The sequence below is a fragment of the Nothoprocta perdicaria genome, unplaced genomic scaffold (assembly GCF_003342845.1).
Source record: "Nothoprocta perdicaria isolate Ctin4 unplaced genomic scaffold, notPer1 scaffold_234, whole genome shotgun sequence".
Taxonomy (NCBI): domain Eukaryota; kingdom Metazoa; phylum Chordata; class Aves; order Tinamiformes; family Tinamidae; genus Nothoprocta; species Nothoprocta perdicaria.
Window position 1 is genome coordinate 735,117 of NW_020455460.1, and position 17,149 is coordinate 752,265.

The 17,149-nt window shown below is 58.1% G+C and overlaps 1 protein-coding gene across 1 annotated transcript in view; it reads left to right on the forward strand.

The window, feature by feature from the left end:
- The first annotated feature begins 6,456 nt into the window (after positions 1-6,456).
- The window catches only part of ZFHX3 (zinc finger homeobox 3), an 81,657-nt gene continuing 70,964 nt past the window's right edge, over positions 6,457-17,149 (forward strand). The window contains exons 1-2 of the mRNA XM_026039582.1: positions 6,457-9,189; positions 12,060-12,556. Coding sequence (XP_025895367.1) covers positions 6,483-9,189; positions 12,060-12,556 — 3,204 coding nt within the window. The 5' untranslated portion in view covers positions 6,457-6,482. The remainder of the gene's footprint in view (positions 9,190-12,059; positions 12,557-17,149) is intronic.

The window sequence follows — 17,149 nt, forward strand, 5'->3', positions numbered from 1 at the left end:
GTGGAGTTCCTCTTCTCCAGGTCAGCTTCCAGAGCGATGCAGCAGGAACAGCAGACGTGCTCCGTGCCGGAACGTGAGCGGCCGCCTGGATGGCGACGGCTGCGAAGGGCCCTGGGTGCACAGGGTGCAGCGGGACGGCGTCGCGGGGCTGCTCGTGCGAGCAGAGCGCCGGCCCGCAGCCTCGCACTGCCACAGCCCCGGCAAAGCCAGCGCCATCCCACGGGGCCAGGGCGGCCCCTCGGCGGCCCGGCCCGGCCAGTGCGAGCCCTGCCCGAGGAGACCCGCGTGCCTCACGAACCTGGCGTGTGCCCTCGCCGCTGGCCCGGGACACGAGGCCTGGGAAGGAGGGTTTGGTGCCGGCGGGGATGAGCGTTGCGGGCAGCTCTGCCGTACCGGGAGCCGTGGTGCGGGGCTGGCCGGGTCTCAGCTGCAGCGCGCTGTGAGAGCTGGTTCTGTGCCCAGCACAAAATACCTCCCCGCCGCTAACCGGGCGGGACTGCTCGGCATGCGCTGTGGGAACGACTGGGGATGAGGGCATCGATGAACCGTCAGCGAGGCTTCGAAAGCCCGCTGGAAGCTCTCCTTTTCAGGAGCTGTTGCTCATTGCTGTGGTTTGCATCCTGTGGTCGATTGTAAGCGTTGCACTTTTGGATTGGGGACAGTGACCTGGTGATTTGAATGTTGTTTTTAACGTGTTTGTGTAGGCCTTCATGGTGTTTGAAACTCAAAGCAACTGAGCAGCAGGCTGCAGGTACAGGAGGAAAGGCAACAAGTTCTGGACAGTGCCAAAGCGGTGGGAGCGTGAAGGCCGTTCCGCAAAGGTGTTAAGGTGTGGGACATAGGGAGCTGCCGGGGCTGGGTGGCCTCGAGGGTGGTTTGTCCCTGATGCTCCTTGGTGGTTTCTGGAGGTAGGGCTGCAATTCTGAAATTGTGAGCCAGGCACGTGTAGTTTGTTTCTGCAGCAACATGGCCTTAAAACGGTGTTTGATGAGAGTTGCTGCATTTGTAGAGCAAATAGGTGGGTTGTGTAACTGCAGAGGCATGGAACATGCAAAGTTGTAAAAACAAACTAATATGGGAAAAATATGAAACTCGTTCATGTCCCAGGAGTGTGTAAATGATGTCACTTGCAAACTAAACAAGTACTTTGCTTGGTCTGTAGAGTGTGACGCAGCTGAAGCTGCTTGGCCTCGGCCTGCAGATGCTCCACAGCAGGGTCTGCCGGCGAGAGCGGGCGCTGCCGTGCGGCTCCCTAGTCGCGCTGCGCTCGCGCACGGGCGTCTCGCAGGCCTGCAGTGTAGGGCCGTGGCAGAGCGCTCCCCGAGGCGGCCTTGCAGGAGCCTCGAGCCTTGGAGCTGGGAAGCGGGGCACAGCGGAAGGTTCTGCTCTTCAAGGAGACCCTGCGTGTCAGTTCTCAGCCAAACGCTTGAGCCCTGCAGCTCCAGCCCTGTCTTGTTCAGCATTCCCTTTGCTTCCTGCTGCTTGAGAAGCTGTTGATGCTAATGCTGCCGTGCAGATCTGAGGGGCTGGCTGTGCCTGCGCGCGTGAGCCCATGTCCCTCCGCGTTGTCTCCCTGGCACAGCCCAGCCCAGAGCAGGAGGGAGGCGCGGGACGGAGCTTGCTCTCAGCTTGCAAGCCTTCTTAAAAACCCTCCCCAAGCCGTGTCTGGCAGTGACGTAACCAGCTCTTCTTTAAAACAGTCAACTTGGAATACCACCGTTTTTCGTTTTCTTGTCATAAATTGCGTATAAAGCCTCACTGCCTGTGCAAAACGTTGATGGAAACCCCCAACTAGAAATTCTTTCCGTCATGCACCTGCTCTCACTTTACACCTATATTTTGGTTGGTAAGTCCCGATTTATCTTGATATTCCAGGTCATGCTGGCGAATCATCAACGTTTCCCTTCAGCAGTAAAAATACCCGCCAACCTTTCTGGCACCTTAATAAAGGGGAAGACCTGGAATCTGTACCCTGTGCTTAAGGTAGAGGATAAAGGCATTTTGTGAACCTGGGATTTGAAACTATTCCTGTGTTGCTGCCTCACTTGAATTTCCAGCCCTTGTTGCTTAGGGATTTTAAAGATAGGATCTTTATGCTCCAGGAAGTCATTTTACACGTTCTTGTATAATAAAGTGTCCTGTAAATCGCACAAAGTAACAGCATACTTATGCAACAAAAATGGTCCCCTTTTGTGCCCATCCTACTGACTGGGTGAGGCAGTGTGTGATCATGTAATTAAGGATGGTATCGTGATGTGTACGTCTAAGGGAGCAAAATTAAAGTTGCTTTGGGAGCATATATCCTGTTCCTTAGCTTCCGGATTAAAAGCAAGGCACGGCGCAGCGTTCCCCGGGCCTGCCGTGAAGCTGTGCTTGCTTTCCCTCGCGCCGCAGCACCCGCAGATCCCCCGTGGCCGGGCAGCAGCCCGATGATCTCTGTGCCCTGCGTTGCTGCCGCACAGCCGCCCCGCTGCGGGCTCAGCTCGGTGCCGCCGTGGCGGGTGCCGCCGCCGTGGCGGGTGCCGCCGCCGGGCAGGCTCTGGACGCGTGCCGGCAGTGCCGCTCCGTGGGGCGCGTTGGCCGCAGAGGCAGCCGTGTCTGCAGGGCTCGGTGTCTGTGCGGGCCCCACCGCGGGACACGGGGCTCCGTCTCCCCAGCCGTGCGCGCAGGGGCCGGGCCACGTCCGCAGTGTAGCCAGGGCAGGAGGCTCTAGATGGGGGTGCGTGGCACGGCTCCCTGGGGAGGCCGCGTTGCCGGCGCCTCGCGCGGCGCCCACGGACACGACGCAGCCGCTCGCGGCGCTCCCGCCCGACACCCTTGTTCTCCGCGGTGCCACGTGGGTCATTAGCTGCGGGAGCAGTTTCTCACTGTCTCCTTCTCCTTTTGTTTCCCTCCTTCCTCGCTGCTTCAAGTCTTGGTTTCCTGCCAAGCAGCCTCTTGTGAAAGGGCCGCCTAATTAACCCTGTGCTAATTAACAATTTAAAATTACACAGCACGGCTGTTCATATTTAATTCTCGGGAAGCCTGGGCAACAGCAGGACCCCTCCTCCTTCCCGCACTCCTTGCTCGGGCGCCGAGCCGCGGCACGTGAGCGGGAACGGGGACGGCACTGGTGTCATGTGGGGGATGCGGCCAGGGCCGGCGGGACGCTCCACGTCTGGGAGAAGCCGTGGCCACGGGAGCTCCCGGCTCGCGGGATGCGGCCACGTGCGCCCCTGGCCGACGCCTTGGAGCCAGCAGCTGGTCCAGGACCGCGGGCCAGTCCCGGCCCTGCCTCGTCGGTACTGGGCACAGCGGAGGGCTGGGAACAGGCGCCATGGTTGTGCTCTGGGGGACAAGGGGCAGCTGTGGCATTGCCCATTGGTGGTGCTGGTGCTGGCAGCAGTGGGGAGGCCAAGGGATGGCGGGATGGAGGCCGGAGCAGCAGGCAGGAGGAGGCCGGAGCAGCGGGCGGGAGGAGGCGCGGGGAGCCGGCAGCTTCCCAGACTGTTCTCACTGTAACTGAAGTTCATTGATTTTACGGGAAACCGTGTTTACAGACAGAGTGCCGATCGACCTGACGAGTTGACTTCTGCCTCCTTAAGTAAGAACTACCTTCCTTATTGACTGCCTGATAAACAGAGCGAGGCGGCGGGAAGGGGCCGCGTTGCTGCGGCGCGCGCGGCTCCACGCGGTCCCTGGGCGCTGCTCAGCGGCTCCCGTGCGCTCCTCATGGCCTGGTGTCACCGTGCGGTGCTGCGTGTCCTGGCCATGGAGTGGCTCGCACAGCCCGAACTGCCCGCGCATCGTGGGTGCACTCCTGCTTCCAACGCACTCCGCTTCAGCAAGGAGATTCCACTGTGGGGTTGAGCGGGCGATAGCTGTGGTTCCCACCTGAGCAGGACCCCCTTCCTGGGCGCCTTATGCCATAGGGAAGGAGCTGAAGGGGCAGCACTTGGCCCTGCCTGCTTGCGCAGGGCTGGACAGTGCCAGCAGGGAAGGAAGGGGCGCCTGGCCGGGCGCGGGGCCGCTGCTGGCTGGGCACAGGAGCCCTCCCGTTAATGGGCAGGCGCTCGCCGGGCAGGGAGGAGAGATTGGCTTTCTTGTCAATAAACAAGTCCCCAGTGCAGCATCAAAGCCGCGGTCCTTTATCAATCGCGGCCTCCTCTTCCCGCATGTTCCTGTAACTTACCAAGCATTTATGGCATTGATTTTGCAATCAGGCTGTTAACCCTCCCGCCCTGCCGGCCCTGCTCACCCTTTTGGCCCAACTGTCAATCAGGCAAATTCCTGCCACTCCGGAGTTGGGATCGCCGGGCCTCTCCGGCTTCGCCCTGTGCCGTGGTGTGTTCTTGGGAGATGCGGTGTGCCCTGTGATTTCGCTGCCTGCTCCACTTTGATCTTTATTTATTTGCTTATCTTAACACAAGAGGAGCTTTCTGTCCAGCCTGGGAAACAGAACGCTCTTCCCAGGCACTTGGCAAGCTCCCTGCTCCTTCCATGTGACCTTCCAAAGTCTGCACAGAGATTCCTAATGTTTTTCTCAGCGGAAAGCACTGCCTACTGAGCGTAGGGTAGCCGGGAGTTTAGAGGAGTTTCTTGTTTGTCTTTTACACCCCCGGACGTGAGCGGGGTCCGGAATCCCCCTTGGCGCACAGAAGGGTCCCAGGGGAAGGGTCCCAACTTAGGTTGACGTGAACACTTGGAGAGGGTGAAGGCATGTAAATACACACGTGCATCTCTCATAACTACGTAGCAGGCAGGATAAAGGGAAAATTGCAAAAATTGGACAGGAAATCAGAAAAAAAAAAATGGCTATTGCAGTAAGAAAAAACAAACTGGCAGAGGATAAAGCTAGGAAAAAGATACCATCTAATGTTAGATTTTCTTATGCTTGAGTAAAGATAATTCACTCGGTGCTTCTGTGTCGCCAGCGGTGCGAGCGGCCGGTTCTCTGACAGACGTCCCTCCGTCCTTTCCTGTCCTTGGCCTGTTCTGCAGCTGTGTAGCCATCCCTGCGCCCGGCTGTAGCTGCGTCCCATGGGTGCTCCGGGGCTGCTTGGGCAGCGCAGCCCCCTCACTGCACCCTGCTCCGAAGGAGCGCTCGGGATCCGTGGTTACCCCTCCTTCCCGATTCGCAGGTCCTAACCCATGGAGTAGCTGGGCCCTGCACGTGTGGATCTTGCGCCGTTGTCTTTCAGGGATGCTCCCTGCCTCTGGGCACAGTTTGGGCCTGTGGACCTCGGGCTTGACTGGTTGTGGCTCTTTCTTCCCGTTTGGTCCGCACGGGAGCGATCCGCGGGAGGGAGACTCGGTGGCCACGTCCCTGTGCGGACAGAGGCCCCGGGTTTGGAGCGGGGCTGTCAGTCGCAGCCCACGCACAGCCTGTGCAGTAACGCTGCGCTCGGGGGACCTGCTCGCCCCGGCTGGGGCAGGGCGGCCGGGCGCTACCGCCGGGGTCCCGGGTGCCAGGCAGCGGGCGCAGCGCCAGCGGGGGCCCCGCGGGCAGCGCTGGGCTGGCTTCCCAGGGGCTTCCCAGCGCGCGCCGCGCTGGCCACGTCGAGATGGTCGGGACGGGCGCTTGTCAGAGCTGGAATTTCCTGTTTGGTTTCTTCCCTGACGTCTTGCAGTCTGAGTCCTGTCCAGAACACAGCAGAGTAATTAAATCTCCTGTGCGTGCTGGGTTTGGTGGCCTCGAGATGCCTGGGAACTGCTCTGGGCTGCGATGGGCAGCCGCGGAGGCAGTGCGTGAGGACCGCGTGCCCAGGCGCTCCCTGCACCCTGGAGCTGCTCACAGAGGCCTCACGCGCAGCGAGTGTGGACCAGGGCACTGCGCAGAACGGGGCACCGTGTGTGCAGCGAGCGTGGAGCAGGGCACTGTGTGTGCAGCGACCACGGCCGTGGGCACTGTGTGGAGCAGGGCACCGTGTGTGCAGCGAGCGCGACCGTGGGTGCTGCGCAGACCAGGGCACCGCGCAGAGCAAGCACGGCCCCGGGTGCCACACGGAGCACGCTGCTGCACCCTCTGTACAACTTTCAAGCTCCGTCTCTGTTCTGTTGTAGCCTGTTCTGCCACAGGCTTTTCTGTTAAATGCTTAATTTCTCTATCCACAAGTGTAAGCCAGTTGGGGGTGGCAATGCTGGTCCTGCCATGTTCCATTCCCTTGGGGAAGGAGGGGGCTTCGTGCCACCGTCCCTGTCCCCTGGGCTCTGCAGGAGCCCCCCATGCTTGCGCTGCTCGTTCATTACCACGCAGTGCGCTCTGCGTTAAGCCTGTATTAAGCCTGCGTTAAGTGTGTATCACACCTGCTCTGCTGGGGTCTCGTTCCTGGGCAGGGGCTCTCGCTTGGCTTGGGGCTGGTCACTGTTGGTGGTCACTGTTCTTGGTGCAGACATGGGGTCTTCCCTCCGACTTACTTGCCTTTCTTCTCTCTTTCTCCCCCCTGCCCACCCTTAGGTCCAAGCCGTACCGGGTGCAATGAAAGCTCCATGCAGGCCTCGCCATGGAGGGCTGTGACTCGCCTGTCATCCCTGGGAAGGACAATGGCTGTGGCATCCCTCAGCACCAGCAATGGACTGATCTCAACAGCACCCACCTCCCCGACAAGGCCGGCAGCATGGAGCCGCCCGCAGCGGAGAGCCACGGGCCCCTAGACAGCCTGCGGGTCCCTTTTAATGAGCGCATCGCCGAGAGCGGCAGCTCGGCCGGCCCCAGCACCGAGCCCGCCAGCAAGGAGGTCAGCTGCAACGAGTGCTCGGCCTCCTTCGGCAGCCTGCAGACCTACATGGAGCACCGCTGCGCCGGCGCCCGCCCGCCGCCTCCGCTCAAGGAGGAGAGCGGCAGCGAGAGCAGCGAGGAGGGCGACGAGGAGAGCGACGTGGAGAACCTGGCCGGGGAGATCGTCTACCAGCCCGACGGCTCGGCCTACATCGTGGAGAGCGTGAGCCAGCTGGCGCAGAGCGGGGCGGCCGGCGGCAGCGGGGCCCTCCCGCCGCTCCTCCTGAACTCTCTGCCCGGCGCCGGGGGCAAGCAAGGAGACCCCTCCGCTGCCGCGCCCGTCTACCCACAGATCATTAACACTTTCCACATAGCCTCATCCTTCGGGAAATGGTTTGAGGGCTCAGACCAGTCCTTCCCGAATACCTCAGCCCTGGCGGGCATCAGCCCCGTCCTGCACAGCTTCCGCGTTTTCGATGTGCGACACAAAAGCAACAAGGATTACCTGAACAGCGATGGTTCTGCCAAAAGCTCCTGTGTATCCAAAGATGTTCCCAACAATGTGGACCTGTCCAAATTTGATGGCTTTGTGCTCTACGGGAAGAGGAAGCCCATCCTGATGTGTTTCTTGTGTAAGCTGTCCTTTGGGTATGTCCGCTCGTTCGTGACCCACGCGGTACATGATCACCGAATGACTCTGAGTGAGGAAGAGCGGAAAATTCTTAGCAATAAGAACATCTCCGCTATCATCCAAGGGATAGGCAAGGACAAGGAACCCCTTGTAAGTTTTCTGGAACCAAAAAACAAAACCTTTCAACACCCTCTTGTTTCTGCAGCTAACCTCATAGGCCCTGGACACAGTTTTTATGGTAAATTCAGTGGCATCCGAATGGAAGGTGAACAGGCTCTCCAGGCCGGGGCTGCCGGGGGAGCGGAGCAGGCGCCGTCGGGCATGCTGGCACCCAGCGCGCTCCTCAACCTCGGCGGGCTGACCAGCTCGGCTCTGAAGACGCCCATTACCTCAGTCCCCCTGGGCCCGCTGGCTTCCAGCCCTACCAAATCCCCAGAGGGGAAGGACCCCGGGGCCGCAGAGAGCGAGAAGCAAGAAGCGGGCGACCAGGATAGCCTCTCGGAAAAGGCAGAGCCGGTTGAGGAGGTGGAAGACGAGGAGGAGGAGGATGTGGAGGAGGAGGAGGAGGAAGAGGAAGAGGAGGAAGAGGAAGAGGAAGACGATGATGAGGGTTGCAAAGGACTGTTTCCGAGTGAGTTGGAGGACGAGCTGGAGGACAGGCCCCAGGAGGAGTCTGGGGCTGTGTCAGGCAGCAGCAGCAAAAAGGACCTTGCTCTCTCAAACCAAAGCATTTCTAACTCTCCCTTAATGCCTAACGTGCTCCAGACTCTGTCGCGGGGCACAGCTTCTACTAGTTCTAATTCTGCTTCTTCCTTTGTCTTTGATGGTGCAAACAGGAGGAATCACTTAAGCTTTAACAATGAGGGCGGTGGAGCCAACGTGGCAGAGGGCAGCAGGAGGCTGGACTTTATCGATGAAAGTGCCAATAAGGACAATGCCACAGCACCAGAACCAAATGAGAGCGCCGAGGGCGAGGACGGGAGCTACATCTCCCATCACCAGCATGCTGGCCCCCTCTGCGAGCTCGGGGGAGGCGAGTGCCCCTCGGGGAGCGGCGTCGAGTGCCCCAAGTGCGACACGGTCCTGGGCTCCTCGCGGTCGCTGGGTGGCCACATGACTATGATGCATTCTCGCAACTCGTGCAAGACGCTCAAGTGTCCCAAGTGCAATTGGCACTACAAGTACCAGCAGACGCTTGAGGCGCACATGAAGGAGAAACACCCCGAGCCAGGCGGCTCGTGCGTCTACTGCAAGAGCGGGCAGCCGCACCCGCGCTTGGCGCGGGGCGAGAGCTACACCTGTGGTTACAAGCCTTTCCGCTGCGAGGTCTGTAACTACTCCACTACTACCAAAGGCAACCTCAGTATTCATATGCAGTCCGACAAGCATCTCAACAACATGCAGAACCTGCAGAACGGAGGGGGCGAGCAAGTCTTCAGCCACACGGCCGGGGCCGCCGCCGCTGCAGCCGCCGCCGCGGCCGCTGCCGCCGCCAACATTGGGAGCAGCTGCGGGGCCCCCTCCCCCACCAAACCAAAAACCAAACCCACGTGGCGGTGCGAGGTGTGTGACTACGAGACCAACGTAGCCAGAAACCTGCGGATCCACATGACCAGTGAGAAGCACATGCACAACATGATGCTGCTTCAGCAGAACATGTCCCAGATCCAGCACAACCGGCACTTGGGCCTTGGCAGTCTGCCCTCCCCGGCCGAGGCAGAGCTCTACCAGTACTACCTGGCGCAGAACATGAACCTCCCCAACCTGAAGATGGACAGCACGTCCTCTGAGGCGCAGTTCATGATGGGGGGCTTCCAGCTGGACCCCACCAACCCCATGGCGACCATGGCTCCATCTCTAGGTGAGGCTGAGCCGCTCTCGTGCCGCGCAGCGTCCGCGGGAGGGCCTTGGGGGCCCTTCACAGCGCGGTGAGCGGTGGGTGCATGGTCGGAGTGGGCAAAGAGCCTATGGGGGAGCACCCCTTCTGCATCTCCCCAGACCACCCTGCTCATCCCGGAAAAAACGTGTTGCTCTTTGTGCGTTTCCAAAGAATGTTGGTGAGGAGCTAATGAGTGACCAGAATGGGTCATTGCTACCAAATGTTACCCGTTCGCTGCGCTGCAGTGAGGATGCTCTCCAGAGGTTCCCTGTTGTTCCCTCTTGACTTTGGAGGGCACTCGGCGCAGTTTTTGGGTGATTTTGTGCGTGTGATGGGCTGCAGGCACTCTCCAAGGTGGGTGTCAGGCCGTTTTGTTGCAGAAGTGTTGGAGCGCAGGGAAGTGCCCCGCAGCACCGGGACGCGGCCGGCGCCGGCCCACCTGGCTCTGCTTGGCCACTGCTGAGCGGTTTGCCCAGGGCCTAAGAAAGGGGGCAGAAGAAATCCGCCCTTCCCTGTGAGCTGGCCTCCCGCGCTGCACCTGCCCGGAGTAGCCTTGTCCCCGCCGATGCCGCTGTCACCAACGCGCTGCACTACTGCCTCGCTGCTCTCATGCATGTTCTCCTTCAGCTATTCTTAGTATGGTTTATTATTAGTCCAGAAGGACTTTAAAGTCATATGAGAGAACAACAACACAAGGCACTAAAAAGTGAAAATGGAGGAACTCAAGTGGCTATAAATTAAAGTAATTATTTTTCTGTCTGATGTCCCAGCTTGCATCTCAGGGAGGTCAAGGACACGATTTTTGAGTGCGTTTTCAGCTGCTCCAAGTTGCCAAAAGATACAGTTGGCAAAGCAGCTGATTGTGTGTGACGTCCATGGTGTTACCCATGGCGGGTTCCCTGGAAGGCTGTCCCTTTGGGAGGTCACAGCCCCTCCAGGGAGATTGACAGGAGAGACATTGGGGGACGTTTTAGCTGAAGTCCCTTTAAAGTGCATGGCAAAGCCCTGAATGGATGCGAGCACAGAGCGCGATTTTTGCACTGGGCTCTCGCTGGTTACAAATCTTGAGCTAAGGATCGCGGAGGGAGGCCCTCCCCATGTCAATAAGCACTTGACACAAGCTCAGCTTATTAGACTCAAAGTAAAAGATTTATCCTATCAGAGTGGCTTTGCTCTGCATGAGTGCATCTTAACTTCTAGACTCTTCGTTTTCAGTCACCTGTCATGGTATTTGCTTGGTTGTACGTTTGTGTTTCTTATATACAGATAGATGCAGATTTTTATATGCATTCCCTATTAAACTGCTAGAGGTGAGGCAGATCTTTTATATTTTACCCTGCAGTCCAAAAGGAGGTTTGGATAGATTAGTCATTCAGAAGGCTGTTCCCAGGCTTTTACTATGCAGCACGTGTAGGGCAGTGCGATTCAGAGAGGGCCTTTTGGGGCGGGGAGGCCGGGGCTGCGGAAGCAGCGGCTGCGCCGAGGGCGCCGTGCTGCCCGCGCGTCGAGCAGGGGCTGCGGTGCTTGGGGAGGGTGAGAGGGGTGCCCCGGACCGCAGGGCACCCGCTGGGAGCCGCTTCTGCCCCGCTCATCCCTGCGCTCGGGACGGGAGGCGCTCGGCGGGACTCGGGTCCCGCTCCTCCAAAACTCGGCGTCGGGATGAGTCTGTCCCGCTGGCAGCTCTGCTGCCCGGGGCTGTACCCGGCGCGGTGGCGTTTGCAGGACGCCGTTAGGCTTCGCTTCCCAAAGCTCTGGGCTGCCGGCAGGGTTTGCATGGACCTGGTTCTGCCTGAGCTGCGCGTGTTCCCGCTGTTGGCTTTTTCCCAGCAAACAGATTGAAATGTAGGAAAGTAAAAGTTAAGAAAATAAAAATCTCTGTTTTCGATTGACTGGGTAGCTGTTGACCTGAAGGTTGCTTTGATAAAATAAGCTTTTAAGCCAAGCTGTGACGTAAGATCGAGGTATAATACCAAAAAGCTGCGGGAGGTGTGTGAATGTCTCTGGAATGGAAAAGGGGAGCAAGGTGGAGCAGAGATCTTAGGGAGAGGCCGGCGGTTGGTCTCTGTGCTTTGGCACAAGAAGTTAATATTAGAGAAAAGTCCCTCTGTCCACATCTTCAAAGCGTTCTGTAAATCGGAGCTCACTGTTCTCGCTGGCTGCGAGCGCGGAGCTGGCTCTTGATTTGAAGAGCGGATCTGTGACCGCTGAAGACGACGGCAGGTTACGCGGTGCTGCCTGTGCCCCACGTGCTCCTGCCCGCTCCCCTCGGGCGCCAGCCACACAGTCCAGCTCCTAGAGGACTCTGCTGCCCTGAATTGTTTCTCTTGGGCCGGAGACAGGGCCTAGCGCTGCAGGGCTGACCCTTCTGCATAGGCTTTTGTACTTGCCTCCGTCTGCACTGTGCTCTCATTGCAGCACAGTGAGTGCAGCAGTTGTGTCGCTTGGATTTATGGCCAGCAGCACTGGTTTGGGGAATCAGGGCCTGAGCTCAGATACTGCACAAGGTGTCGTTTCTTGCTTCTCGAGGCTCTGCTGCACCAGGAGGTTCAGGACCATCACCCACCACTTTCCATGACCAGGGGCTGGCGGCTCCTTGTTGGGAGCTTGGCGATGGGGTGGGCACAAGGGCTGCTGCTCTGCTCTCTGTGGGGTGCACAGTACACGCTGGCCACTCTTGCCTTGTCCCTTGCTCGTGACACCAGCCGGCAGCACAGAGGGGAAGGGAAGGGGCTGCAGGTTTGGTGGATGGTAGCATTGCACTGAGCACTTGTGTTCTGCGCCCTGCTTCTCTTCTCCAAGAAATAAACAGCTTTGCTTTTCTGATGGTTTTCCCCCCTTTTTCCTTGGTGCAGTGGGTGGAGAGATCCCCCTGGACATGCGGTTAGGTGGCGGACAGCTGGTGTCTGAGGAGCTCATGAACCTGGGTGAGAGCTTCACGCAGACCAACGACCCATCGCTGAAGCTCTTCCAGTGCGCGGTGTGCAACAAGTTCACAACGGACAACCTGGACATGCTGGGTCTCCACATGAACGTGGAGCGGAGCCTCCCTGAAGACGAGTGGAAGGCGGTGATGGGGGACTCCTACCAGTGCAAGCTGTGCCGCTACAACACACAGCTCAAGGCGAACTTCCAGCTTCACTGCAAGACGGACAAGCACGTGCAGAAATACCAGCTGGTCGCACACATCAAGGAGGGCGGCAAGGCCAACGAGTGGAGGCTGAAGTGCGTGGCCATTGGGAATCCTGTGCACCTGAAATGCAACGCTTGCGACTACTACACCAACAGCCTGGAGAAGCTGCGCCTGCACACCGTGAACTCGAGGCATGAGGCCAGCCTGAAGCTCTATAAGGTAAGGGTCGCGTTTACTTAACCTTTTTCCAGGGACCAAATGTTGGGACAAAGAAAAATCTATTTTCAAGTGTGGTGGATTGGGATCCTTTGGAGAAGAGCTGCCCTCAGATCTCTCAAGTGGGGCCCGGTGTTATTTGCATTGCATAGCTCTCCGGTTTGCATTCTGAGAGTAAATAGGTGCTTGTAAAGCGACAGGCCACTAAGTCTCTGTTGCCATTGTAAGGGGCTTTAAGGGGTGCTTATGTCTTACAGCACTGCATGTGTGTTTCAGTGATACTTTTACACATGAAAAACCAGCAGGTGCTGTTGAAAGCACTGGTAGGATACAGCATTGGCCAGCGCACGCTGCTGGTGCGCGCGGTGTGCGCAGCGCCGTGGCAGGCTCTGCCGAGGGGCCGGCAGGCGCTGTTCATGCTGTCATGGCGAGCACGGGCGGCTGCGTGGGATGGAGCGAGCCGCTGCCACTTACCTGGTGCTGAGCTCCGTGTGGCTCATGCTGGGAGCTGCGCGCTGGAAGGCTGCAGGGAAGCCAGCTCGCGCGTGCCCTCATCCCTGCGAGCGGCTGGCCAGCGCGCCGGAGCGCTCTTGGTTTCATCCCTGGCAGTGCTTGGCCTGTGCCTCCATCTCGTTTCCTCTTTTTTCCACCTCCCTGTGCATCTTCTTTATAAACGTCACCCTTTCCCTGACTTATTTTTTTCTCTCCTTGCCCGTCCTCCTCCCCTCCCCGGTCTGAGCGCTGTGGGCTGTAACCCAAGCGGAGCTCCGGATACGGTAAATAGTCCTTTCACTCGTGCAGCAGAATTGCTCCAGACGTTTCTATTGATTTTCACTGGACTTAAAGCTTCACCTTTTTCTCTAATCATCCCATAATGGCTTTAGTATGAACAATCAGGTACGGATTGCCATAAATCTGAGCAGCCGCATCGCTCCCGCTCACACGCGCTGCCCCGCTCCTTGTCTTCTGCTCCTTTCTCAATTCTTGTATTTTTTCTGTCCTCATTTTTCCCCTTTTTAAATTTTTTATAGATTTTTTTTCTCACTTCCTTAAAAGTGATGATTTTTTTATATATATATATAGTTAGATAGATATGCATAGATCCATGCACAGACTGTATTTTGTTGTTGTTGGCTATTTCTCTGGCTGCTTTTCTGTGCACAATGAGATTATAAAGCTTGACACTGAACTGCAGTGTAGCCCCCCCACGCAAGGGGATATGGAGGTCTTAAGGTTCCAAGTTACTGTGCTTTATTTATTTATTTATTTAATCCCCTCTGGAAGGGAACTGTTGGAGTAAAATTAGGGAAGCGGGAGCAGGATGGGAGGGATGGTTTGGAACACGGCTCTGGGCTCAGCTCGTGCCCTGCTCCCCTCTGTCCCTGGTGCCTCTTTCCCTGCACAAGGGACCTGTGGCACAAGGGACCTGTGAGAGGCTCCTCAGCTGGGAGCCGGGGCAGGAGGGTCCCCGGAGCGTGGCTGGTGTCCTGGCCGCCTGCGCAGTTCAGTTTGGCTGCAGGAGCGTGTTTGGAAGCACTTCTGTGAGCCACAGTGCTTCTGTTGTCCTTCAAACATACACTGCGAGGGTGTGCGAAACCTTGGTCCAGATCCATCAGTTACTGATTTTTACCGAGGAAAAAAGCAGTTAGGACACTAGAAATGTCCTAGCACACAAAAAGGTGTGGGAGAGAAATTGCCAAGAGTCAGGTTGGGGACGCAGCTACGTGTAACAAAGCTTCCTGGCGTGCTTTCCTTGGATGGGCAGGGGGAATCGTCCTCACCTCTCAGGTTCCCGCGCAGCCTGGGCGATTCCCGAGTTGTGACCTCAGTTCTGGTGTGAAAACAGGGAGAATCATGAGGCAAGGAGTAAGGCGTTTCAAAGCAGCGGGGCCTGTTGCTGGCACTGAGTTCGTAGCCTGCCCGGGGAAGGCAGCGTCCAGGACGAGCCCTGTGTTGTGCAGCCGGGCTGGCGGCCGCGAGCTGCGCCCTGGTGCCTGCCCCGCCTCGCGGCCGCTCCGCACACAGGACGATCAGGAGCAGGAGACCTCCGCTCGGCCCCGCTCCGCGGCCGCAGCGCCCTGGCCCTGGCCGTGCTGGAGGGCCGCGCGGGTGCCTCTCCCAACGGCTCCTCTTCTCTCGGGCCTTGGTGTGGTCTGCAGTAAATTGAGATTGATTGGATGTTATTTTTCCTCTTGCTAATGTAATCCATTAGCCTGGCACATGCATAATCAGTTTAGAGCACAGTTAACTGGATGTAATCGAGTTCTTCCCTGCCTGCTGGAGAAAATCCTCTCCAGATGCTGCTGGGTGAGAGCGCACACTGGGCTTATCACACACAATCCTCCTTATTCTGCTTTTTTTGCCATTTTCCTCTTAAATCACACATTATTGGCTGCTTATGTTGCCCAAGAGCCACTTCTGTCAGTGCTGCTTGCTGCCAAAAATGTAATCCGGAAACGCTGTTAACCCCTGGTCTCGGGAACCGTTTAGTCTCCTCCTCGAGGAGGAAGAGGAGGAAGGCCTTCGGCGCCACTGCTGCTGTTGTCCTGCGCATCTCAATAGCTCATGTTAAAAAGGAAAACCATCAGCGTTCCCGATGATCTCAGGTGCATGCAGAGCCCCGGGGGTTCCAGGAGCAGTTACCTGGATGGGTGCGCGGGGAGGTGCTGGGTGCAGCCAGGCCAGCAGGAACCTGCGAGAGGCTGCCCCTGTAGCTCTCACGTGCTCCCCTCGCTCCCTGGTGGGTTGGTTTCCTTCAGAGCTGCTCAAGTGTTGTTTATGCATCACCACTCTCTGATATCCAGAGATGTATAGTTCCTTACATGATTTATTCATGGTGAACAAATGCACAGCTACTACAGCGCAGACACGCCGTGGTGAGCCTGCCTGCTGCTGAGTGCCAGGGCAATGCACCACATCAGAGATGCTTTGATTTGAAATCTACTTTCCCACCCCCAACAAGGATTTTTCTTTCCCCCCCCGCACCAGAAATCCGCTGTAGGGATAGAGCCCGAGATGGAACGTGTGCCGAGGTTGCGCTCGCTCTAGAGGCGGGCGCGCTGCTTGGCCCCACGTCTGCTCTGCTCGCGAGGAGGAAGAGTCGGCTCCTGTTCCGCAGGCAGGACGGACGTGGAGGCGGCTCTGGTGCCAAGCAGCGTCTGGCCCCGCGGCACCGCTTGCAGAGGGCCACGTTGTGCTGAGCCCTGGCACCGGAGCGGGCGCGCGGGAAGGAGGGTGCGGGAGAGCGCGGCCAGCGCGCGTGGAGCCAAAGGAGACGTCTCTGGGGTTTGATTCCTATCAAAAACTTCCTTCCGTCTCTGCCTTTTAAGGTTCTTGGGGTAAAGCTGTGCACAGAGAGTCCCTCGTGCTGTTGCAGAGGATTTAGTGCTGTATTAACCTTTGATTTACTCCCTGACTTCTGTGTGTCTTGGGTTTATTTTTGCAAGTTTATCTTCGAACTACAGCTGCGGCATCAGAGGTCTGAATTAAACACAGGCTGTGCCAGGAGCCTGTTTAAATTGGAGAATATAAGGGACTTTTAACTGATTTCCTACAAGGTTTTAAGCTAAAATTCCATGAGGAGCTTCACAGGTGAAGCTCCATTTAGAAGTCTCCCTGCAGCACTGTTGTAGACCCGCTCACCAAAACCTTTAATTCACATCCACCCTCTCTGGTGTTGGATAAACCCTTAATGAGGGGCAAGCTCGGGAGCTGAAACGGTCCTGTGGACCGGAGCGAGCCCTGGGCTCTGCTGGACGTGTCCCCGTCGTCGCCGCCGCTCCGGGGTCAGCGCCTGCTCCGCGGTGCCGCCGGGCACTCGCCCTCGGCCTCCCCGGGGGCCCTGAGCCAACCGAGCCACTTCGGAACAGTCACAGCAAGTTCAAGAAATTACAGTGAAAGCAGCGTGGGAGGTTCTGGGCTTGCTATCTCATAGGAAATTGATTAAATTACAATAAATAATGCATATACAATATATAAATATATATAATGCATTTTTGTCCTGTCTGCCAGTCCTAAAAACTCTGGCTTTGCAGTATTGCATGCAATCAGGTTTTGCAATTCCAATTAGGCAATAGGTTCTGCTTGTGCAAGGAGTTCCCTGAAAGTGGTGCCTTCGGGCATGGTTGGCCCAGGTGGAGCACACCTTGCTGCGGCTGGTGGCGCTGGTTGTCCCCAGGGCTGCTCGGCAAGGGCTCAGCAGCGGCGGCGGGTTGAGGTCCAAAGCGCCTCCGCGTCTCGCAGGGGTGACCCTGCCCGCCGCCCTCTGGCAATGGGTATTTCTGAGGAATTACCCATCATTTCTGTGCCGGGGGTGTGTCTGCCACCTTGTAGGGGCTGGTGCAGCCCCAGTGCAGCCCGACACGTGTGGCCGCTGCACAGCCCTCCCCTCGCTGCCTTCCCTCTCCCATCGCGAGCCCTCCCCTTGCCGCAGGGCAGCGCGAGGCAGAGCGGCCGGGGGCAGCGCGCGGAGCGCTTGCGCCAGAGCCCTCGGTCGATGCCGGCCCTGCCGGTGCTTCGACTCTTGGGGCGCGTTCTCCTTGGCACTGGAGGCCTCGTCCTCTTCCCTCTGCTGCGGGGAGGAGGGTTTCCAAGCAG